General features: G+C 34.8%; 3 protein-coding genes across 7 annotated transcripts; all 3 read left to right on the top strand.

The window, feature by feature from the left end:
* Positions 1-8,532: 8,532 nt before the first annotated feature.
* On the top strand, positions 8,533-11,275 carry LOC132170481 (GDSL esterase/lipase At5g45670). Its single transcript, XM_059581472.2, has 5 exons — positions 8,533-8,850; positions 9,883-10,007; positions 10,154-10,399; positions 10,478-10,733; positions 10,809-11,275. The coding sequence occupies exons 1-5, from the start codon at positions 8,601-8,603 to the stop codon at positions 11,030-11,032; spliced, it is 1,101 nt and encodes a 366-aa protein (XP_059437455.1). The 5' UTR covers positions 8,533-8,600; the 3' UTR covers positions 11,033-11,275.
* Positions 11,276-12,457: 1,182 nt separating this feature from the next.
* Positions 12,458-19,324, top strand: LOC132173064 (transcription factor IIIB). Of its 5 annotated transcripts, XM_088516933.1 has the most exons (7): positions 12,458-12,598; positions 14,679-14,726; positions 16,107-16,254; positions 18,067-18,177; positions 18,283-18,405; positions 18,607-18,672; positions 18,965-19,054. In XM_088516933.1, exons 3-6 carry the CDS (start codon positions 16,138-16,140, stop codon positions 18,637-18,639), a joined length of 384 nt encoding a protein of 127 aa, XP_088373059.1. In that variant the 5' UTR covers positions 12,458-12,598; positions 14,679-14,726; positions 16,107-16,137; the 3' UTR covers positions 18,640-18,672; positions 18,965-19,054. The 5 variants fall into 5 exon arrangements, with proteins under 5 accessions (XP_088373059.1, XP_088373013.1, XP_088373018.1 ...); XM_088516887.1 differs by lacking the exon at positions 18,607-18,672 and having other exon boundaries at positions 18,965-19,324; XM_088516892.1 differs by lacking the exons at positions 14,679-14,726; positions 18,607-18,672 and having other exon boundaries at positions 18,965-19,324.
* A 2,237-nt stretch (positions 19,325-21,561) lies between these two features.
* LOC132171888 (GDSL esterase/lipase At1g29670) lies at positions 21,562-24,092 on the top strand. The gene is made up of 5 exons (XM_059583301.2): positions 21,562-21,826; positions 21,945-22,069; positions 22,170-22,415; positions 23,352-23,598; positions 23,734-24,092. The coding sequence occupies exons 1-5, from the start codon at positions 21,592-21,594 to the stop codon at positions 23,952-23,954; spliced, it is 1,074 nt and encodes a 357-aa protein (XP_059439284.2). The 5' UTR covers positions 21,562-21,591; the 3' UTR covers positions 23,955-24,092.
* Positions 24,093-24,633: the final 541 nt, after the last annotated feature.

Genomic DNA, 24,633 nt, shown 5'->3' with positions numbered 1-24,633 from the left:
TTCTCATGCACATTTTTTATCCATCTTTGTATAAAAGAGGTGCAAATCCACCCTAATGTGTGAGACCAACATGAGTCCTACACATTCAACGGTGGATTTGCAAAATAGATGAACAAGAGATGTGCAAGATAATGTAAGCAAACATTTCTCTTATCATATAATGTTGATGTGGCTGTCTCAAGACTCTCAATTAATCATTGATTTTTTTTATTTTTTTATTTTAATAAGGATTGATCAAATTTAAGACCATCACGTCGTAATTGTATGATAGTTGTGGAATAAAAATGTAATTTCTAGCATTATTAATAAGGTATGGATTCAAATTGCACAATACAAGGATAATCTTTGTTATTAGAGATTTAGATAATGCTATATATTACAGTTTTATTTTACAATTGTCCCACAATACTAATGTGGCAATTCCAATCAATCCTTATAATTATTACTATTATTATTATTTAAAAAAAAAAAATCAAAAAATTTGTAAGAACTACTATGTCAACATCATGGGATACAAATGTAGTTTTTAACATTATTCTTATTAGGGCAAAATTCACTTTACCCTTTGAAGTTTCAGTGGTTTTTTAATTCAAATCTCTATGTTTAAAAATTAGCAATGTACCTCTAATGTTTCAAAAATTTTCAATTCAGATCCTCTATTACTAATTTCCGTCTAATTAGATGGAAATCATCTCACATGCGTCTTACATGAGATTTTGATGCCCTCTATTTCAATTTTGTCCTCATTAAAACCTATGAAATTATGTAATTATCCTCATTAAAACATATGAAATCGAGGATAAAATTACGTAATTAAGATTGTTAGTGTCAATTGTCAAATTCCCCCTTCAAAAAGATTTAAAAATTTAAGAAACAAGAGAGACTTATATTCGGTTGAATCGTCCCATAATTTAGTAGCCTGAAATGAATCCAAAAGAAAAGAAAAGAGGGAGCTAAAAGCAAGGCCAGCATGAAGCAGATGAGCAAAAGAACCATTTGGGGGCCACGCTGCCCACAATGCAACCTTCGAGAGTTTCTCAAGATCACTGAAAATGACAGGGCGATGCACAAAGATGATGATCATAAATGGATCATGTGGTGGTGGGCGTTGAAGCCGGAAACTGATACTAATTTATTATTATTATTATTGTTATTAGTTCAACCACCTTAATTTAATTCTGATCACTCCCTCCGACAAAAGAAGTTGATTGGGTAACAGGCTTATGAATATTAATGCTTGCTTCTCTTTGATCTGATCCTCCGGCCGTTACATGCCATACATTTACTCATACTAACTCCATCTCTCACTGTTACATTATAACTTTCACATAGAGTTACACAAGGAAACAAGAAAAAAACCGTAATCTCCATTGAAGCCTAGACAGAACTTCATTAAACACATTAGCAGTGAGTTCTTGAATGTTTCTCTCCCTTTGAGGTTTCTCGTTTTTATTTGGTTTTGTTCATTTCTTCTCATTTTGGCAACACAATCTTTGGTCCTATATAAGCTGAAATCCAGTGAATTGTCTTCTTTCAAGTAATTTTTTCCTTTTTTTTTTTGGTCACCATGATTTAATTATTTGGTTCACAAAAAGAATTACAATTACAAACAATCAATAATTAAAAGCAAACAGAACATAATTCTTTATTTTTTTTTTTCACTGTGATTTATTTCAATTGGGATTTCTTCTCCTACTTGAAGAAGGAGACAAAATATTGGGTCCCACCATGACTTTTAATTCAAGTCATACTTAACATTTCTTACAATTGCTAGCCCTACAAGAAGGAGGGTTGCGGGTAGGGCTGTTAAGTGAGCAAATCGTCTCGCGAGCAAGCTCAGGCTTGGCTCACATAAGCTCGGCTCGTGCTCGACTCGAATATTAAATGAAGCACTTCATGAACACAAATCCTAGCTCGAATATTAAACGAAACAAGTTCGGCTCGACTCGGCTAGGCTCGTGAGCAAGCTCGTATAAGCTCGCATGTGTGTGTGTATATCTATATATATATATATATATATATATATATATATATATATATAAACTAAGCAATACATAATTAATTATATATATATATATATATATATATATATATATATAAACTAAGCAATACATAATTAATTATAAATCTCATAATTATTAAAATCTTAAAATTGCATTTATATTTAAGCGTTAAAGAATGAAAAATTATAAACCATTCGTGATCAAAGAGAGAGATAGAGCAATCATTCGTGATTAAAAAGACCTCGATTCAATTAGAGCAGACCCAAACGAAAGGAAGAAAAATCAAGCAGAAACTATTGAAGGAGATTGCAAAAGGCATAAACTATTGAAGAATCATACAGACTTAAACACTATCACTACCTGTTTGATGAGCGAGAGTGAGAGAGTGAGAAATGAGAATTCAGGTGGAAGATGCGCTGTGACTGGTGAGGGGGATTGAGAGAGAGACGTTGAAAAAATAGTTTTTTGTAGGGGGCGTTGTCCCAATGCAGTCTAAATACAACCTGTTAACTTATCCCACATTGTTAAGAAAACATTAATCTCCAAGTTTGCTTATTTATAAAAGGGTGCATATCCTCTCTCTTTGAAACCAAATGCCTTGCTGTATTGACTTAGGCTCCATACTCGACTAGCGAGGTTAAGCAAATACTCATATGCAAACTAACTTTTTAAGCCGTTTAAGAATACTTGAAGTTAAATTTTTTTTTTAAAAAAACAAAAACATTAAATATAAGAGTCAGCTCGCGAGCTAGCTCGACTCGACTTATTATTAGCTCGAGCTCAATTTTTTTGGCTCGCCCTTGAGCTCGAGCTCGAGTAAAATTTAAACGAGCCAAGCCTGAACATGGGAAGCTCGTTCAAGTTCGGCTCGTTTACACCCCTAGTTGCGGGTGCTATAGACTACACATAACACAAGGCAAATGAACCTTGCAATTCTTTTCTCGATCTACAAGCAATTTTGTTAGGAAATCTATCATAGTTTTTAGAACCAGTAAGATGGGAAAAACAAGAACACAAAAACAATCCCAAACACAAAGATTTATGCTGTTAGAATATATTCTGATATTCACCATATATTTGCTGATTGATCTATATTTCCCTATATATATATATATATATATATATTGATTTGATCCTGCAATATTGTTAATTAATTCTTGATTGTATTTCCTATTTTATTTGGCCTTATTCAATTATAAATAGATTCCTTTGTATATAGTTTAATTTACACAGAAATACAATATTCAGTTAATACATATATTCTCTGGTTATTTTAACATGGTATTAGAGCTAGGTTTCTAGTATCTTGCTTAGAGAATTTTTTTGTTTTTTTGTTTTGGAACCACAACCGTACAGTCTTTGTCAAAATTCGGAGGCTTTTTCGACCTTGTTTTGGGATAAAAATTATACCAACAAGATCTACAAGTTCCGATCTATACCGTGACGGTCTTCACTCTCCGTTCCAACCATTCACGCGCTCCCCGTGCCGCCAGAACTATTTCTATCAGTGAAACATGTGCTCCACGCACTGCCGTCCTCAGCTAGTTAAAGAAAAAGAATACCAAATCCTGGTTCAGAGGTTTGCCTATCAGTGGCCACCACGTGTCGAGATGACAACTCATGCACCCTCACGCACCGCTTCGATTTGGCTCTTCCTTGACCCGTCGCTTCTAGCTGTCGACGCGCCGTCGTCCTTAGCCGCTTGCAAAACACGAATCCCAGATTCAGGATCGAAGGTTGTCGATCTACCGAACCACCCACGACATGCGCACTGAGGAGTCTCCACGCGCTCCACGCACTGCAAAACACGAATCCCATATTCAGGATTGGAGGCCACCGATCTACCGAACCACCCACGACACACACATCGATGAGTCTCCATGCGCTCCGCGTACCGCCATTCGTTGGTATGTCCACCTTGAGTTTGAGGGGATGTTAGAATATATTATGATATTCACCATTTTTGTTGATTGATCTATATTTCCCAATATATGTATATATTGATTTGATTTTGTAATATTGTTCATTAATTCTTGATTGTATTTCCTATTTTATCTGGCCTTATTCAGCTATAAATAGGCTCCTTTGTATACAGTTTAATTTACACAGAAATATAATATTCAGTTCATACATATATTCTCTTCACTATTAAGGGTCTGTTTGATGGGCTTAAAAGTGCGTTTAACATTCAAAAAGTTCGTTTGAAGAAAAAAGTACTCGTTTAGTAAAAAAATTGAAAGCTTTTAAGAGTCCAAAAAAAAGAACAAGAAAAAAAAGGGCCAAAACACATTTTTAATAAAAACTTAAAAACGAAATTTTTGCAAAAAAATAATTTTTGATTTAAAAACTTTATTTTTCCAATGCAATCTAAAGTACATACTTTAAGAGTTACGACGACGTCCAAAGAGTTTCAGCGAGGCTGTACTATTTTCGAGAGAAATATTACAAGAGGCCTCAACTGTAGCGCTTTCAACGTCGAGCTGAGTAGATCATGAAAAATATGACGATGATGACGTCAATTTTCAAAGTCATGGCATAAGAGGCAACCCTAAAATGGTTGTCACCGACGCGTTACGCGTACGTAGGTGAAGGACAGCTCTTTGTGTCCCAACTGGATTGCAATTTCATTTCAATCATGTTGGCCTGATAACTCCAGTCTGGTCGTCTATCCAGAGTCCCAACCCACGTTACTCGGCACTTGACTTTGCCCATGCATTTATTTTTGTCATCCCCACTAGCATTTATGGTCTCGTATGGTACATGTTTAAGATGTTAACTTCACCCTTCAAAAAAAAAAATGTTAACTTCACGCGCATTTAGATTTTTAACAATTTGTTACATGAATTTTACGTGTATTAAGTTATGTAGAGTCTAATTTTGTATTTAATCCGGTTAGCATTCAACCCAATTTAACGTTATAAGCCCTACTTTTTTTTCTTTTTTTTTTTTTTTTCTCTAAGGCTTAATTTATGGAGTGGAGGCTTGGGCCGATAGGTTTTGGCTAGTTTTGATGTTTTGAACCAGTTTGGGGTCATATTTATAATTGCTTGTGACTAGGGTTTTGTGTGAATGTATTATTGACGCCTTTCGTATTGTATTTTTCAAAAATAGTGAAATCTTGTTGAGACTTTATAGACGTAGAATTTAGTGGTGAATCATATAAATTTAGGGATGTACAAGCAGTTGCAGTTAGCGGTTACTGGATAAAACAGTTAACTGCAACCAAAACTACCTAAGTCAGTTATTGGATTTTAATAACCGCAACCACTCTACTTAGGCGGTTAGTGGTTATTTTATAATCGGTGATTAGCGATTATTCAAACCAATAACTGACGGTTTTATAACAGTTTTTTTTTTTTTTTTTTTTTTTTTTTTTAATATGGGCTTCTGGAGGTGTTTTGGGCCTTCATTGTGCCTATTTTTTTGGTTTATTTAAATAATTTTGGATTAAATTGTTCCAAAAAATAATAAATATGATGAAACCATCTCTCTAACTCGTATTTAAAACAACACGTTTTGGTGTTTAACACCAAAACAATGTCGTTTTAATGCTATATATTTAATATTTTATAATGTAAAATATATATTTATATTATTATATATAATGATTGACGGTTAGCGGTTATTTTTCAATTTTCTTACTCCAAAAATCGCTAACCGCCTCACCCTTGGTGGCTAGCGGTTTTTTATAACCACATACTAAAGCGGTTAGCGGTTGCGGGATAGTTATAATCATTAACCGCCCCATTTGTATACCCTTATGTAAATTTATGTGTTTTATTATAATTACTTATTTTTACCACCTTAATTTTTTTTTTTTTTTTTTTGCATCTCACTGACTTTGAGAAATATGCGATAAATTTCATAAACATTGCCGGAGTTGTTGCCATTCTGATTACCGGCCGTTGATATAAATAGCGTTTGACTAGTGGGGAACAGAAAAGTAAAGGCAAACATTAAATATAAAAAGGGGTTGGCAATGGCAATGGCACCACATGGGGTGCATGTATTTATAATGGCATGTGAGCAAGTGTTAACATCATTCATCCCCAGAAAGACTCGAAATTAATGTGTTACCATCAGTCCATTGTTTGGTCCATCAAGGAAAAGGCTGTTTCTTTTGTTCTTTCTTGCTAAGTACGGCTGGGATCATGTCCAGATAATGACTTAATATTAATTAACCAACATATTTAGTGTACAATACTGTGATAACTTCATTTAAGACCTTTGAATTATCACGTGTTTTGAGAAGATTCCTTCAATTATTAAAGACTCTCAATTCTACTTTCTGAATTTATAATTTGGTGCAATTGACTCATTTCGTCAATTTTTTCCATTAAACCCTAATGGAAACCACTAAAAAAATAAAATTACTCTTCAATTTTTATTTTTATTTTTTAAATTTTAATTTGAAATTAAGGGTAAATTTAGAATTTTATAAAAATGTCAATAGTATAAAGGTCATTTTACCACTTTTAACATCCAGAAATTGACGGAGGGGTACATTGCATCAAATTGAAAATTCATGTGGTGAAATTGAGAGTTTTTAAAATTTAGGGGGGTCTTCTCAAAACGAACGGTACGTAATTCAGGAATTTTAAGTGAAGTTTCTCCAAAAATATATATATTTATTCTTTTAGGTATTTATTATAGTTTTAATCAAATCTCTCTTAACCTACGGCCTCATTTACCAAAATTTTGATTATAAATACATCATGTACGTAATTATATAAATGTATATTTAAGTTATTCAATAAAAATATGATACAAATTTTCTCCAAACTAGTCTTGAGGAAATATCTTTTAACCTATTTAAAATAGTGCCAAATGTCTATAAACATATAAAATGCACATTAAATTTAGTCTATAAGTTAGTAACTGCTATTAATTAGGTTAAGAATTTAATGTGCTCCAGATTGGTTAGGAAGAAATTTCTGTCTATAAAAATATAGTCTTATCAAGCTCTTAATTTCATGTAGACTAGAGCCTGTTTAGGATTGCGTTTGAACAATAGAGCTTTTGGGCAAAAGCTTCATTTGAAGCTTTTGTCAGAATTGCGTTTTGATTATTTTGAGGCTTTTTGGACCCTTAAAAGCGCTTTTAATTTTTTTTTTACAAAACGAGTATTTTTTTCTTCAAATGAACTTTTTGAGTGTTAAAAGTACTTTTAAGCCTCTCAAACGTAATCCCAAACAGACCCTTATGAGATTGAATCACTCTAAATTTTTGTGGCTTTTTTTTTTTGTGTTTTTTTTTTTTTTTTTTGGCTTTTGCTTTTGCATCAGTTATTCTTTCCTAATTTATATTTTAGTAATAAGTTTAACATAGTATCATAACTACTTGTACGTGACGTTGTTTAAGGTTTAGGAAAATGTTACCACACGTTTTTTTTTTTCTTAAATTTTTTTTTTTGGGGGCTTTGAGATCTTGTTTTCGTATAAAAACAAAAGAAATTGTTTTACGAAAATCCAAGTAGTGATTGTTTCGGTCGGATTCAACATCCATGGACAGATCATCAGATGCATAATGCAAACAAATGGTCAAAAAAGTGAAGGCTCAACCCATAATTTTAGGTTTAGGGTAGTTGGTTTTTGGTAGAAATAGTACCTACCCACGAATATATATATATAGATGATAATAACGAGAGGCATGTGCAAAACTAATACAACAATTAATTTACTTGTTCAAGTAATTGAGATTAAAGCTCTACAAAATGGATCTTTATATTTTGTACGTATTGAGTTCATGTCGAGTTTAGGTTGTGTCAAAGTACATGTATAAGATTACATACGTCAATCAGAACCCAATCCCTTTAATTAAAAGAGTAAAATCCTTACAATCATAATTTTTTAATTTTATGTTGAGTTCGTGTCAGAATCGTGGGTCGAGTAAAAAATTATCAGCAAAAAACGTAGCCACAACATTCGGCCAAATGCAGATACAAATAATTAGGTTCGAGTAACACACACTTACAAGTCTTACTAACTAAGAATACTATATATAATCATATTCATTATAAATCTTTTACAAACTAACGTGGTACGTAGGTAATTCAGGTGGCACATATCATGGATGTTGGCCACTAAAATATAAAATGTCATAAAATAATTTACATAACATTTATCATGCACGTTTACTAATAGACGTGACAGTTTACTTGATCCGCTGCTAAGTGTCGTAGTTTTCTACACTTGAATATGTACTTGTTGTTTGTTTTCCATCTTTTTGCTAATTAATCATAGTGATTACGTTGGGCATCATTGCATGATTACTTTACTACGTACGTACCCAACTAATCAAATCTACTGCAGTTTTCAACCTACAAGAATATCAGAGGGAAGAGAGGTGGCAGGCAGCGCCGGCCCTGTGCCATACGGCCGGTCGTCGATTCACATTATCTCCGCGTGAAATTAATGCTTCTAACCAACTCCCTCAACTGTAAAAGCAAAAACATGCCCATTTTTTTTCCTTCTTCTCTCCCTTCTATAAATACTTTACCCATAGCCTTTAAATTCCTCATCACTCTCTCTCTTTCTCACAAACACCCCCACCATTCCCATTTCTGTTCTTTTTCGTGGCTTTTACAAAATTTCTGCTATGGCGAGGGAGCTGAAGAAAATGGGGGTGGCGTGTGGGATAGTGTTGCTCTTCATCAATATATGGTGCACGGCACAAGCGGCCCCTCAAGTACCATGCTACTTCATTTTTGGAGACTCCTTGGTGGATAACGGCAATAACAACCAACTCCAATCATTGGCGAGAGCCAACTACCTGCCATATGGGATCGACTTCCCCGGCGGACCGACCGGACGGTTCTCCAATGGAAAAACTACGGTCGACGTTATTGGTGAGCGGTTTCTAACTCTCTAGTTTCATGTCGAGTTTGCGTGCAGTCGTAAAAATTGTCAGTATTTCTTGCATGTCTTTAGTTAGTTAGCAAAACACAAACATCAATGTTGGAGGATGCATATATATTATATAGTGACAAATTCAAGCTTAATTTCATGCATACAATAGGGAGTTTTTCAAGAGAAAGCACCATTACCAAAAGCATATATGATTTGCTAATTGCTTGCATGCATGGTTAAAGTGAAAAAGAAAAAGGTGATCAACAAGCCAATCCAATGACCCTATTGGGAGCACTCAAATTGTCAGATAGCTAGCCCTGATTTTTTTAAAAAAAGTTTTTCCCATTTTCCTCTATTTATCTGAGATTCTCGGATATAGCGAAAGTTATTAAATATTTTTTTTCTCTTGTCAAAAAAAAAAAAAAATAAAAATCTTCGTCCGACTTCCTTTCATGTTCTGAAGAAATGAGAAAATATAGGGTTTTTTCTTTTTTTTTTTTTAATTAGTTCAACTTCTTAAAATATAAAATATAGTGGTCCAAAAATGAACATGGTGTAATAAAGTACATTTAATAAAGGCATGCATGTGTCTTTTCCTTTCTAATGTAATAAATGCCAGTTTTATGCATATTCAAACACAATTTAATGAAGAAGCTATCGTTTTCTATATATCTTGATGTGTGTGCCTGCTGCCCTTTAATTTCCTTGCACTGTTGCACATGGTTTTGGTGCCTGCACTAAATCTGAAACTAGCTAGCTAACACCTTCATTAATTTCCCTTTGGAAAAATAGTAAGGGAAAAAAAGATAAGTAAATTGTGGTAAGAAAACTTTGTTGCCAGATCTGTATGAGAAGTACCTTTTAATTTTTATTTCCTTGAATATATTTATTACCATCTATGTATATTATAAACATGTACATTATTTAGAAATTAAATAGTTATATGGATGTGAAAATATACCAAGCTTGAGCATATTAAACTCATAATATTTAGCTAAACTATATATGTGTACTTTTCCATCTGCCTGCAGCTGAGCTTTTGGGCTTTGACGATTATATACCTCCCTATGTAAGTGCAAGTGGCCAAGACATACTCAAAGGAGTGAACTATGCATCAGCTGCAGCGGGAATTAGACAGGAAACTGGGCAGCAACTGGTAACCAAACTAAACATTACACTTTCTTTCGTATCTGGATGTCGGGTTCGGATGATATCGAGCCAGAGTCCCATTTAATTAAATAGATTAGACTTTCCAATTATTCTAAACGTTATAGTTCACTTACAAATTCCTTTTACTTGTAGGGCGGCCGGATTAGCTTTAGCGGGCAGGTGCAAAATTACCAAAATACAGTTTCACAAGTGGTAAACCTACTTGGGGATGAAAACTCAGCTGCAGATTATCTAAGCAAGTGTATATACTCAATTGGAATGGGCAGCAATGACTACCTTAACAACTATTTCATGCCCCTATACTACTCCAGCAGCAACAGATATACACCTGAACAATATGCTGATGTTCTTCTTCAAGATTATTCTCAGCAACTAAGGGTCAGTACTATATCTCTTAAATTTTTCCTTAAAATTATTTTCATGTTCTTTGATATATATGTTTTGTCTATGTTACAGCTTTTGTATCAGTATGGAGCAAGGAAAATGGTCTTGTTTGGACTTGGTCAAATAGGGTGTAGCCCCAATGAGTTGGCTCAAAATAGCCCTGATGGGTCAACATGTGTGCAAAGAATCAATTCTGCCCTCCAAATATTCAACAACAAGTTGAAATCTCTTGTCAATGATCTCAACAGCAATCTTGCAGATGCAAAATTTATCTTTGTTGACTCTTATGGGATTTTCCAAGATATCGTTAGCAGCCCTTCATCTTATGGTAAATAACTTTCATTCTGCGACTTCCGAATCATCGTTTAATCAATATTTTAACATTTTTTCCGACGAATTTTAGGTTTCCGGGTTACGAATGCCGGGTGCTGCGGTGTAGGGAGGAACAATGGGCAGATTACATGTCTGCCATATCAAACACCATGCCAGAACAGAGATGAGTACCTCTTTTGGGATGCTTTTCATCCAACTGAGGCAGGGAATGCAATTGTAGGGAGGAGAGCTTATAATGCTCAGTCTGCATCAGATGCTTACCCAGTTGATATCAGCAGATTAGCCCAGCTCTGAAGATGGAGATTATGGGTACTGCTGTTGCAGCATGAGATAGAAATTAAGCTATTGATACTATTTTTCTTGCTATGAATTGAACCTAAGATTTGTGTTTGTGGAGAAGTGTGGAGTTTTGTTTAAAGCTTAGTACAAGTATAGTTGGAGATTTTGGCTTGCATCATCCCTATGTAGTTAATGATTCTGTTGAAAAAAATGTGTGAACTTTAATGCCAATAAGAGAAAATAATGTTGAACTTTCAATTTTCGTCTTTTTATTTTGTGATTTTTTCTTATTTTTTGTATGACAAACCTCGGTCGGGTGAGTTTGTATGCTCGACAACGTCCCTAGGTCAAACGAGGATGTACGTTCGACACCAGGCCTAAGAGTGAGGGCTGATACATTAAACAAGTGAAAAATTCTGATCATGGACATTGTCACTGAAAAATTCTTCAACCACTAGTATAGACCATTATCTAATGTCTGGACGTAACGACTCAGAAAAAGTGCTAATTACATCTACACTATTGCTTCGCTCCAAAATGATTAGTCAAGTTACAATTCTATACACTTCCAAGTTTCTACTGATTTTTTATTTTATTTTTTAATTTTTCTCCCAACAGAGTTCAAATTCCTAAAAAAAAAAAAAAAAAAAAACTGGAACATGGGCCAAGGAAATGAAGCTCCTCAAGATTACAATCCAGGCATGAGGCATATATATGTTAGTACTTTGTGAGAGAGAGGGTTAAGGGTATGCCCGACAGAAAAAAGGGTCAAAGTGGGAGACCAAAGGACAAACTCGCAACTCATTTGACCACCAAAAGGATCCTCTTCATTTTTTTTTTTGAAATGGATAGAAACCAGTTAGGCAAAACAGGAAGATTAAAGATCTTAAAAAAAATCAAAAATATCAAAAAGACCATTTTACCCTCCTATATTGCATTAACCAGTTCCTCTCAATTTTCTTTGAAATGGAGAGGATCCCATTCCGTTCAACCAAAAGGTTTATTGCAAGTCTCGTTCGAACAATTCAAAAAAAAAAAAAAAAATAGTGAGGAGTTTTCTAGTAATTTTGATTTAATTCCAATTAAAGCATATAAATTGTTAGCAAACTATTCTATTTTATTCTTCTATTCCTAGTAATAACTATTTTATTTTTGAATGGAATACCCATTTTACAAACGAAACGAGACGTTAAGATTTATCAGCAAGTTCATTGAATAGATTTCTGCCCAATTCATTCAGAAATTGATTTGTGAATTTACGTCAATGGGCCTAAAAATGGAATTAATGGTCCCCATTGCAAGTTTTGGACCTTTGGCCCTGTTTGGGTTTTGATAATGGGCCCACTCAACATAATTTTGTATCAAGTGGGCCGAGAGATTTTGAGACTGGATTATTAAAGATATATTTCAAATAAAAAAAAGAAGAAGAAGATTGGGACAGCACAGTAGTGCGCTGTCGCCAGAAGCAACACCGGAGACTGGGTTGTTAGCAGAGGAATTTTCTCAGCTCTTCCAGAGATCAGTGAGGCAGAAGGGCGCGAGAGAGGGAGAATTTGAGAGCAAAAGCTGTGCGTTTACAAGGTCTGGTCTCTCCCTTTGACTCTCTCTCTCTCTCTCTCTCTCTCTCTCTCTCCGGTATTTTCCCCATTTCCCTGCTCACTCTCTCAGATTCTCGATTTTGAGTTTTGCTAGTGTTGGGTAATGTCTTTTTGATGCAAGTTATTAGATTGGGAAAATTTTCTGTAGATTTTGGAACCTTGATTGTAAACCGAAAAACCTCCATGGAGCATCACGAATTTTGTTTCAAAATGGGATGTTGATGCTGGGATTGGGTCAATCTCTGAATGGGTACTGGTTCTTGCTGCCTGATTGGATATTTAGTTAATTATATAAGAAATTGGGAGATTTTGAAGTAGAACCCAAAACCCATTCTCTGCATAATTTGAATGTTATTTCATTTCTGGGAGTTCATCTGTGTCAGTGTGTGTACTGTGTAGTGGGTTATGGTAGAATTTTACTTGCAAACAACTTGATTGTTTGGGAGTAACCGAAGCTCCTTGGATGAGATGTTGAAATTCTTTAAGCATGTGGAGTACCCGATTTGTTTGAAATTGAAAGATAATGTGAGTATGAGTCTGAAGGTTTAGTTCTGGTTTAGGAAAGTTTTTCGGCAATTACTACTGCTCTAGCTGACGCCACATCCCAACTGGATTTCTGAAACTTTAATAGTTTGTTTCTATTAATCTGGTTATCATGAACTGAGATGAATTATGTTCTGTATAATGGGCTGGACAGGAAGAATTTTGCATAGATGAAATCACTTCTTACATAAGATGCTCTCTTTGAGCTAAGGATGAAAATTCTTTCTGTTACTTAGTCCTTCTCAAGAATATCCTGATCTCTGATGTTTAAGTTGATAGCCAGAACAGAAGATACGTTAAAATTATTGCACGCAAGAGGAAAGTTTGATTTGGCAGTGAAGTATTGTGGATGGTTAAAGTGTATTGTGTACAGATTAATAGATTATATGTTCATTACTAAAATGGGTACAAAATGGTACATGCAAGACTAATGAACAGATTCATATATTTGTGGAACTTAGATTTCTCTTGGCTGCCTTAGAATCCATTTTGGGCTCTATTTTATAATCATTATATGCTGGTTTAAGAGATCCATTAAACTGAAAAATGATGTGCATGTTTGGCGGTAAGGAGATTTTTTCCAACTTTCATCCTTGCTCAATTCGTTAGCTTACTTGAGAAAAGACAATAAAAAGAATATGGAGAGTTAACCATAGATTATGGTTATCTCATTCTGTTTAGGTAATACGTTTTTATTCCAATAAGCTAAGCTAAGTGTTGTGGGTTAGGCAATTCTCCCACAGCTGCCCTGTATGCGTAAAAGAAATTGTAGCTGAATGAATTAATAAATATGGATTTTGGCTGTGGAAAAATATGAAGATTGAGAGGAGAATATTAGTATTTCCTTGGCATTCAGTTTGCTGGAATTTTGACAGAATATTGATAGCTAGTGCAGCCAAGTGCAGGATTCACTCATGAATTTAAGGCTGGAAATTTTTAGAAAACTATCTACTTGGAAGAAATATCTGCTGCCTAATATTATTCTCAACACTTGGGGTTATTGTAGTAGCCATATTTCAATTTAGTGACATGGAAAGCAGAGTATATGCAGGGCTGCTGAAACTTTTAGGAAACCTGAGTTATGTTAGATACACCTACACTGGTTGCTCATGGATTATGGCTGTTGGGTTGATTTTACTGTTGTGGTGCTGTTTTGTTTATCCTCAAAGAACCTTGTGTGATATTTCTAGTTAATTAATGAGGTGCAATGTATAAATTCGAAATGGATTACACTGATTTAACAAGGACATGTAGGAGGAGCTGGCTATTCTGTTTTGTAGGATCTTACTTTATACTAGTTGAGAATGCTCTCCTCAAGGCAGTGTACTGGTTTTTTGTTTGAAGGATTTGGTTGGTCATGGTTGAATGTTTAACTTGTTTTAGCCTATGCTGTGAGTATAATGAGGAGAAAACTAAGTGCTGTCCAGAAAATGAAATTCTGGACAGCATGATTCTCATTAAATTATGAAGGATTTGATTTGAAGAAACTTCTCTAAACAAAGGTTATGCGTTAAATCCAGGACTAGGGGTGAAAGGCTGGAAATGTACAAGGTGGGCCGGCTCTCTAGGTAAGTAAACTATCTCAAAACCCTGACAATCAGTTAAAAATATTGTTTATGAAAACTGACAAAAGAAAGGTTGCGTACTTTTTATTCTTATGTTGGCATGAAAGAAATTCTGCATTGTATAATCCTTCTATTTGAAGAAATGTGAAGATTGGAAACTGGTTAGTTTTATGTACTATTGATTATGAATTGTTGTATTCACATGTGAAAAATATGTTTCATGAGCATGGTACAATACATTCGTGAACGAATTGTGGAGTTGTATTCTGTGAAAGAAGCGAGTAAATATTTTGTAATGAGGAGTTGTATTCCTCGTGGCAGATTATGAACAAATGAGAAAAATGATAGTGTTAGTTACTGGGTTTGCCCACAATGATAATGATAGCTTTAACTACTGGGGATTGTAAATTGATGATGAAAGCAATGCCCCCGGAATTGATAGCGGTGCCACCGGGATTGATAGGGTAGCAGTAGATTCCAAGAAAAAAAGCGGTATTACTGGAAATAATAGCTATTTTCAGCCGCTTTGGGCTGTCTTAGGTTATGCCTAATAGTGTGGCAGACTTGTTTGCCTGTTGGTGGACGGGAGGTTGTTCTCGGAGTGTTATGGTGTGGAAGATGGTCCTTGTATGCCTTATGTGGTGTTTGTGGAGGGAAAGAAATGCGAGAAGCTTTGAGGACCTAGAGAGGACTTTAGAGGAGCTCAAAGTTCTTTTTCTTCTTTTCTCTTTTCACTTGGACAGCTGCTTGTTTACGTCCTTTAGTGATTAGTTTTTCTGTCCTTCTTGTTCTCTTTTCTTCTTCTACTTAGAGACATTCTCTTATTTATTTCCTATGTACTAGAATTGCGCCCTTCTTACTTATCAAAAATAAATAAAAAAATAGTTGTAGCCGTAGCTACTGGGATGGAAAGTGGTATTACCGGGAATAATAGCAGTAGCAGTAGTCAGGATGGAAAGCGGTATTGCTGGGATTAATAGCGGTAGCAGTAGCTACCAAGAAATGTGAAATGATTGTAGTATACCGAGATTAATAGTAACACCAGTAGCTACTAGGATTGTAAGTCGTTCCATTGGGATTGATAGCGGTAGCAATAGCTATTGGGATTGAAAGTCGGAAACATGGTGAATGATTTTAGTGCGCACGTACTTTACTGGTTGGGCTTTCTTGCTTTTGAAAGTGAAATTAGAGTACCAAAATTACTTGCAAAAAAATGCAAACAAAATGGTTCCTTAATCTATTCGGTTTTCCTATATTTTCTTGGCAACCGAACAAATTAAAGCTGAAATTTGTATAGTACACTAAATCTATGAATTTAAATTCAGACAAAATGATGTTGTTGAATTAAGTGAACGTTTGTAACCTTTACTACAATTTATGCAGGAAAAGTTGAAATTTCAGTAGTTGAATTAGTATGGATAAGCTACTGGAGTTTGGAAGGAAAGCCCTGTTTTATGTGAGAGTCCTGTCTGGGTATGAAGAGCGCAGAATTCGAAATTTTAGGTTGCAGCTTGAGAAACAAATCAAACAGGTGTTGCGTACAATTCTATTTCTTTTATGTAATGTTTTCTTGATATTCTATAAAAATGTGTGCTCATATATGCGTGGTTCTTGCTTCTTTTTCCTTTTTTTTAACAAGCAAGATTAATATTGAACATGATTTCTGGTGACAGCTATGCTTTTCCTGGTAATTTATATATACAGCTGCATTTGGTACATATTTCACGTGTAGCCCTTCAAAAGTTGTTAAATGTAATGAGTGTTGAGATATAAAATATCTATACGTTAGGGCCTCTTAAATCTCTGATTGGGCTGTATAAGATGCCCCATTTGATTGTCTCTACATCTGCTTGGTGAGCAGCATGGATTGGCTTATACTACAAGTAGTACTAACTTCATTTAGGAAGCATCATATAGGATATCTGGTGGTTGATAGTAGAGATGCTACAAACCTATCTAGTAAGCATATTATGGAGTCAACTTTGCTAGTTGATGGAAAATACTACGTAAAATGCATTTTTTTTTTCCTTTCTCTTAACATTCCTCACCTTAGTTACTAAGGGGTTTCAGGTGATATCGGTGATATAACTTGCGTCCTTGGTCATTAATGCATCAGAAAGTTTAGAACTAATGAGGTAGGTGATATGGTGTAACTCAAAAAATACAAATTCATTATGCACTTGGTAACATGTACCTCTCATAAGCTAATTAAGGAAAATGTATTGCTAAGGCTCAAAAGAGGTGGTTGACAAGAATAAAATAAGTTTTGCATAAACAATCTTCTGATATGCAGGCTGTTAATTGAGGAAGACGTAGATATTATAGCTTGCTCTCTGCTGGCTTTCCTATTAAACTTCATTTGATAGTGCTGTCCTTGGAATTACTGTTTTCTCATTGATGAAATCTTTGGGCTTTGTTGCTCTATTTCTATTACAGAAACGAGCAATCTGTATAAAAAATACATGGCCTCAAAAGGCTCTGTGAATGTGGTTATTAGGGCTAAAAGTGAAAATGCGCATGTTTCCTTTGTAAACTTGCCTGTCCTTGATGTCTTTTCATATCAAATGATCAACTTTGTCAAAATTAAACGTTTGAAGAGGTAGAACCAGACAATTTTCCAAACTTTTTAGATGTGCATGATGACCTCTTGACTCATATGATTGTTCCTCATTTTCTCCAGTGCTCTGGCTATGATTGTTCCTCCTTTTCTTCAGTTCTCTGGCTACTTTTGCTTTTGCCTCATGTAATTTTTGCCTCTTGGTGACACACTTAGAAGTAGGTGTTTTAATTATAAGGGATCCTTTCTGGGAATTCATGTGTTCTTTTTTTCTCCCTCTCTCTTTATTTTTTAATTGTTTTGGTTGGGAGTGGGGGTTTGCTACTTTTTGTAAGATAAGCCATAATATTTGTATTGGTGGGGTTTGATATGCAATTGTACCTGTGCATCCTCAAAGAAGATGAAGAATGACGGTGATTGTTTAATGGAAGGGAATCCCAAGTATTCAAATCTGTCAAATGGTCCCTACAGTTCATTACTTTCAATGGATGCAAGTTCATCCTGTTTAAAGCTTAATTTTGTGTGGGATATACATGTTTTGATGGAGATGAAACTTTTTCTTCCATGACAGAATTGAGAATCATTTTTTTTTTAAAAAAAATAATAAAATAGGTTATATGGGAATGGGAAGAAAAAACTTATTAGCATCAGACTTTAATTCACAGCCTTTTTTTTCCTGCTACTGTTGCTTATCTGATTCTATTATTTTGAGCATTCACATTCTTATGGTAAACATGTTTTGTCTAAATATGCTTTTTTACCTACATGCTCTTCCGCTGTGTCCAGGCACAAGAAAGGAAGGCAGCCTTGAGAAAGATACCAGAGAAGGCTATTTTGGGGGAGGTTCGCCGTATGGTTGAGGAGATGCAAACTTTAAATAAGAAGCTTGAAGAAACAGTAAGTTTCAGTTCACTGGCGCGGGGTTACTTGACAAATGATTATTTGAGACTCTGCTTTACAAGCAGTACTTGATTTCATTTGGATTGTTTTTTGTCAATACAGTATGAATACGAGGAGTCTCCATTCATCAATACTAAGCATGAAACAGAGCAACAAACTCGCCTGATTTTGATATCTCTAGGCCACGCTTTGTTTGTGTTTGAGTTTCCCAGTGAAGAAAAGTTAGTTAAGTTTCCTGAATGACGAAAAAATGCGCCCTAAAGGTTACAACGAAGTGGCCATGTTTTGTTATTGTTGAAAACTATGAGTTTTCAAGTAATATATTAGGTATAGTTGGCGCTATTAGCCAAAGAAAAAGGCCTTAACAGTAGCACTCATATAGAAAACATTTAGTTGATATTTTTCTGACACCTCACAATTTCTCAGACTTTTTGTAGAAGGTGTCCTCTAGACTTATGATGGGTGCCTTATGTCTAAACTATGCTAATCCCAGTAAGGATTTGTCAATCTCACAATTTGTTTCATTCTATGCTTGAAACATTTCACAATTGTTGGTCTCAGAATTTTGAGATGTGAAGGAAACTAAATGGTTTGGATAATGTGTATCTATGATTTGCTAAATTTTGCTGGTGCCAGAGCATATGCCTTCTAGTCGTTTTTGAATGAGACATGTACCTACTATTGGAGATGCTCAATTATTTCATTTGGCTTATATCTCTTTTCTTTCTGTTTCTTTCCCATGTAAGCCTGATTCTTTTGTGTAACAAAAATATTATATTTTCAGGAGGCTGCTATTGAAGATTACTTCAAGCCAATTGACAAAGAAGCTGAGATTGTAATGAAAATGCAACTTGAAGGAGAGGAGAAGACAATGAAAGATATGATGAAAACTATGCATCAACAGGCTTTGCTTGAGAAAGCTGAGGCAGAAAAAGTGACAACTCTCAATCGGACAAATGCAGAACAGCACAACCCGGATCAAGTATCCTCCACCACCCCTCAGCAAGCTCAGAAGAGATGATTTCATTTGAAGTTGGTAACTTTAGTCTTAGATATGATTTTGTATGGGTGCAATTTTGTTTTTGCTGTCTTTCTTAGTGTGCTTTGATCAATTGGTAAGAAATAAAGCAGCCAATTTAGAACACGAACATCTTACCATGTTTATTTGTCTTTGTTTTCTGTTTTCAAGACAAATCAAAACACAAAACACATCAAAATACAGAAATAGTTTTTACCTTTACATAATTACCTTTACAACTTAATATATCAGCAAAAATCAGTTCTTAGATCAAACACTTGTAAAAATAAAAAAAATAAAAAAAATCAATGAATAATTTTTATTTCCCCATCATCCCAATTATACGACAATTGTATAACAATATACTAAATAACATTACTCTCTTCTACATCTAATCAATCAATAATGCAATAGAAGTCTTCATTGTCCTATACTCTGAGAGACTCAGACAGAGCTAACATGGTGCATCGAACAGAACAAAATTGTCGTGTTACATATCCTCACTTCCCCACCCCCACAAAGAAGACAAAATCTATCTCTCTTCAATTATTTTTTGTCTCTCCAAGCCCACACATTAAACTTTTTTTTTTTTTTTTTTCTTTCCAGCCAGCTTCATATAATTTCTTTGTTGGTCGGCAAAAAAAAATGACGGTTGTCTTCTTCCACTCATATAATTTTGTTTTTTTGGGGACAGAAAAAATAAATCAAGTTGTCGTCTAACACCCAAAAAATGAAAAAAAAAAAAGAAGAAAAAGGTCAAAACATTTACTGTATTTCCATTTATATTTCACGTGATAAATCTTTTCCAAATCTTCGATTTTTTTTTTTTTTTTTTTTGGATCTTTCTTGATCTTGATCATTTTGCTTCCCCACCGACAAAAAGAAAGAAGTAAAAAAAATAGAAATGACTTTTACTATCTTTCTTGATCATGATCATTGGTTTAACCCCTCCATCAAACAACCTAGGCTAGAGCAGCCTAAGCCTGTAAGCCACAAACAAAACATGTAAGAAAACGTTTGGAGTAGTATAATTTTTACAACAATTTTCTTCTAAATGGTGAAAAAAGTTAAGCAATATAAGTTGAAAGGCAAATTTAATTATTTATTGACTAATCTAACAAGTGCTACATGAACTATTGGGTAAGACTGACAATTTTTAACACGATTTGCGAACCTGATACGAACTTAATATAGTCTTATACTCATATCTCGACATGGCATGAACCTAACACGAATCCAACAAAATGAATGGGTTAGAGTTGATGGGTTTGAACTGTTTAATTAAATAGGTTGCGTTATGGTTGACGTATTTGGTCTTATTTCTATGACTCAAGACGAACTGAACTTGACATGTGAACGCGAATTGCCACCTCTACTGTCAAGTAAGTTCTAAGAATTTCCTAGTAAAAGTTGTAGTATCATTTGGATCGAGCCTTTGACCATCTAATTTTAAAACTAATTGGTGTTCAGTGAGAGAAGCAAAAGCCTTTTATGACATTTGAAATCGCACTCCATAAAGCATGTTTAAAGAGTAGTTCACGTGGCACAGTTGCATCTCAACAATCCTTCCCTCAACTTGAACCCATGACCTTGTCTCTAATACCATTTGTTGGATCGAGCTTTTGATTATCTCATCTTAAAATTAATTAGTGTTCAATAAGAGAAGCCAAAACCTTTAATGACATTCAAAATCTTATTCCGTAAGACATGTTTTAAGAGTGGTCCACTTGAACAAAGAGACACAGTTACACATCAACAATATCCTACAAACTTTCAAAGTAAGAATAGGAGTTATTTACTACTAACTATATTATTTAACAAATCTCAATATTATCTTAAAAGACCTCAACTTCCTTGCCTAATCATGGGGTAGGTCTTGGCTGTCGACACAACTAGATCAAATGGACTACTTCTACTTAATAGACTTCTTAACCAAGCTATACATCAAATGGGTGACACTTAAAATACGTCATATTAGTCAGTATAAAAATTTGACGTGAAGAGTAAAATTTCTCGTATGAATATGAGTCACAATCGACCATTAATTCATATTAATATAATATTTTTCTTTTAAGTTTATAAATCAATGAATCATATCAATGACGTATTATAATCAAAAGAGTTTTGTTAAGCGTATTACAATTTTTACTACTTACGACATTTCTTACCACGCTAGCCAGTAAAATAATATTTTTGAATAATGAAAAGCATGGAGGTCCATAATTTGTGGAGCCAAAATAGTCATGAAGACCGTACTTAATAAGGCAAGGATTCAAATGAGTGGATGACGGAGCCTTTGCCACTTTCTATATATACTTCTTTTGCTCGGCTCCTATTTTATTGTTTCCTCTTCTTCTATTTTTCTTTGTTAATTTTCTTTCAATCTGTTTTCGATGAAAACTTGGTTGTCTATTTTTGCTCTCCTAGTGCTCTCAAAGTTCCTACTTCACGTGCATGGAAAACCGCAAGTGCCTTGTTATTTCATTTTCGGAGACTCCCTCGTCGACAATGGCAATAACAACCAGCTTCAGACGGTGGCTAGAGCCAATTACCTGCCGTATGGTGTCGACTATCCTTTCGGGCCAACCGGAAGGTTTAGTAACGGCCGGACCTCCGTTGATTTCTTAGGTTCCATCTCTTTCTCTCTCTGTGTTATAATATAGGTTAAACGATTAAATTTACTTCTTATAATCAACAGAGCTAGAAAAAGCTCGCTTCTTGACATTATAAATCTTTCTCACTATAGCTGAACTTTTGGGCTTCGACCACCACATTCCACCCTTCACAACCGCTAGCGGCTCCGACATCCTCAAAGGTGTGAATTATGCATCTGGGTCAGCAGGCATCCGCAATGAAACAGGACAGCATTTGGTAACTATTCATCAATCAACACAATATCTTTGTTCTTTCTTACCCGTTTAAGCTTTTTGAAATAACTGACGATTTAACAGACACGAACTTCTCGATGCAGGGTGTTCACGTCAGCTTTGATGGACAGTTGAAGAACCACATGGCTACAATCTCACGAATTTTTCGCATGCTAGGAAAAAATGTCACAACTTCTGGGTACCTTAAAAAGTGCTTGTATTCGGTTGGAATGGGAAGCAATGATTACATCAACAACTACTTCCTGACCAAACATTACTCATCAAAACGCCTGTATTCTCCAAAGAACTACGCTAAAGTTCTGATCCAACAATATTCTCAGCAAATAAAGGTGCACAATCTGATCTTAATTTGTTCTTGTATATAATTAATATAGGAAAAACGGAAAACTTCAATTACTCTCCTCCCCATGTTTAAGCCTTTTTTTTTGTCAATCAACTTTTTTCAAAGTTTAAAAATTTGTAATGTCGGATAGCTAAACTTAAAAACTTTGCAATGTTACCCATATGTTAGGATTTTTTATTAATTCCTCTGGGAGGATGTGCAAATTTATGAAATATCTACTTTTTTTTTAATTTTTTTTTTATAAAAAAATAAAAAAAACATATGCTGCACGTACTTGATTTGCAGTTGCTGTGGGTTAAGTTTGTTTTTGATTTTAGTAGAAACTTCATAATAATTTTTCGAAGTTCAAAAACTCTCAGTATTGAATTTTTACTTTCTTTTAATTAATTATCCAATTCTGTTAAATCTTGTCAAAATTCACAAAATACCAATTTTTTATTATAAAAAATAAAATAAAAAATTGTGAAGATTTATGCGTTCATTTTATTTTGGTAATTTTGACAAGATTAACAGAAAATCTTAACGAAAGGATGTAAGGGGTAATTGAAAAAAATTGAATGTTTGATATCTTTAATTGAGAGTTTTCAAACTTTGGGGGTAGTGTCAAAACGATCGAGTGGAAGTTCATGAGGGGTTTTGTGAAGTTTTTCCTTAATTTTAAAATTTTTGCAAGGGAGTAAAGAACATTTCACCTCTTTACCGTCTAATTTGACCCCAAATCATAATGGTAAGAGTGGCATTGCAAAGTTTTTAAACTTAGTGATCTGTTATTGCAAATTTTTAAACTTTGAAGGTGTGATTGCAAAAACGCTTAAACACAAGAAAAGTAAATGAAGTTTTCCCTGTAATATATATTAATTGTGATTATTAATTCCTGATCCATTTAATTAATTAATTAATTTCCTCCCTGTCATGTTTTCAGAGATTGTACAATTATGGAGCAAGGAAAGTTGTAGTGTTTGGAGTAGGAATAATAGGGTGCACTCCCAATGCGAATTCTTTGCATGGCAAAAAAGGATCCCTGTGTGTAGATAAAATGAACCATGCCGTTCGACGCTTCAACACAGAGCTTAAATTACTCATAAATCAGCTCAATGCCGATCATTCTGATGCCAAATTTATATACATCAATGCTTACAGAATGGCATCCATGAATGTTTCATCTTTCGGTATATAACTCCGATCCCCAAACTTTCAAACTTCTTTCGCTTTCGGGACGTTGATTTAACATGATAAATATGAGAGCGTTTTGAACTCGAACGTTGTCTCTGTCATTCACTTCTGGTGCGTTTTTATATATGCAGGTTTCAAGGTTTGGGACGTCGGGTGCTGCCCGGTAGGGAAATATGGGCAGTGTGATCCTGATCAGCAAAAGAACATATGCAAGAATAGGAGCCAGTATTTGTTCTGGGACTCTTTCCATCCTACTGAAATTGTTAACCAAATTATTGCAGCCAGATCATACAGTGCTTTTGAGAAATTTGATACGTATCCAACGGATATTAGCCACCTAGCTAAGATTTAATCGTGGACCTCCATCTACTGCGCGCTAGGCGCCTGCAGCCGTGTGATTTCATGTAAATTAATCATATGAGCTTTTTTTAATTTTACATTGGAAATTAGGTTAATTTTTCATATAAGGTACTCTTTTTCAATGAATCAACTACATGATGAGCAAATCAGGCAAATCAGGTTTATATATATATATATATATATATCCGATCGATTGCTCTTGGGTTTGAAGGAAGAGCTCAATCGGCCGGGGATTATACCTCATGAAGCAGAGATATCTAGTTCGAATCTCCTTCTCCCTCTTGTATGGACATGTTACAAAAAAAAAAAAAAAAAATAGAGACGTTATTTAGAATAATGTGTAGCATGATGAAAAAGGGCATAGGGAGGCACACGTGTGTTGCAACGGGGATTGTCAGTGGGTGGAGAAGTGGCCAGAGATGGCGGATGATGGGCGCGTGACTTGTGTGGATGATAGGGAGGTTGGAGTACGTAGATCTACGATCTAAACCCCAAACAAAAGTATTGTGAAAACTAGAAAGAAAGGAAAAGAGAAACCAAAAGAAGGTTGGGAAAGGGTTATAGGGTTGGGGAAGGTGTGGAGGATGGAAGAGAATGAGGAGCACTTTTATAAGGAATAATTGATATGCCAATTTTCGTGCATATGTTTTAGTCCAATGGGCATCTTCCCA

Source organism: Corylus avellana, chromosome 1, assembly GCF_965113065.1.
Source record: "Corylus avellana chromosome 1, dhCorAvel1.hap1.2, whole genome shotgun sequence".
Taxonomy (NCBI): Eukaryota; Viridiplantae; Streptophyta; class Magnoliopsida; order Fagales; family Betulaceae; genus Corylus; species Corylus avellana.
The sequence above is the reverse complement of the archived record's forward strand: the minus strand, read 5'-3'. Positions and strand labels throughout refer to the sequence as shown.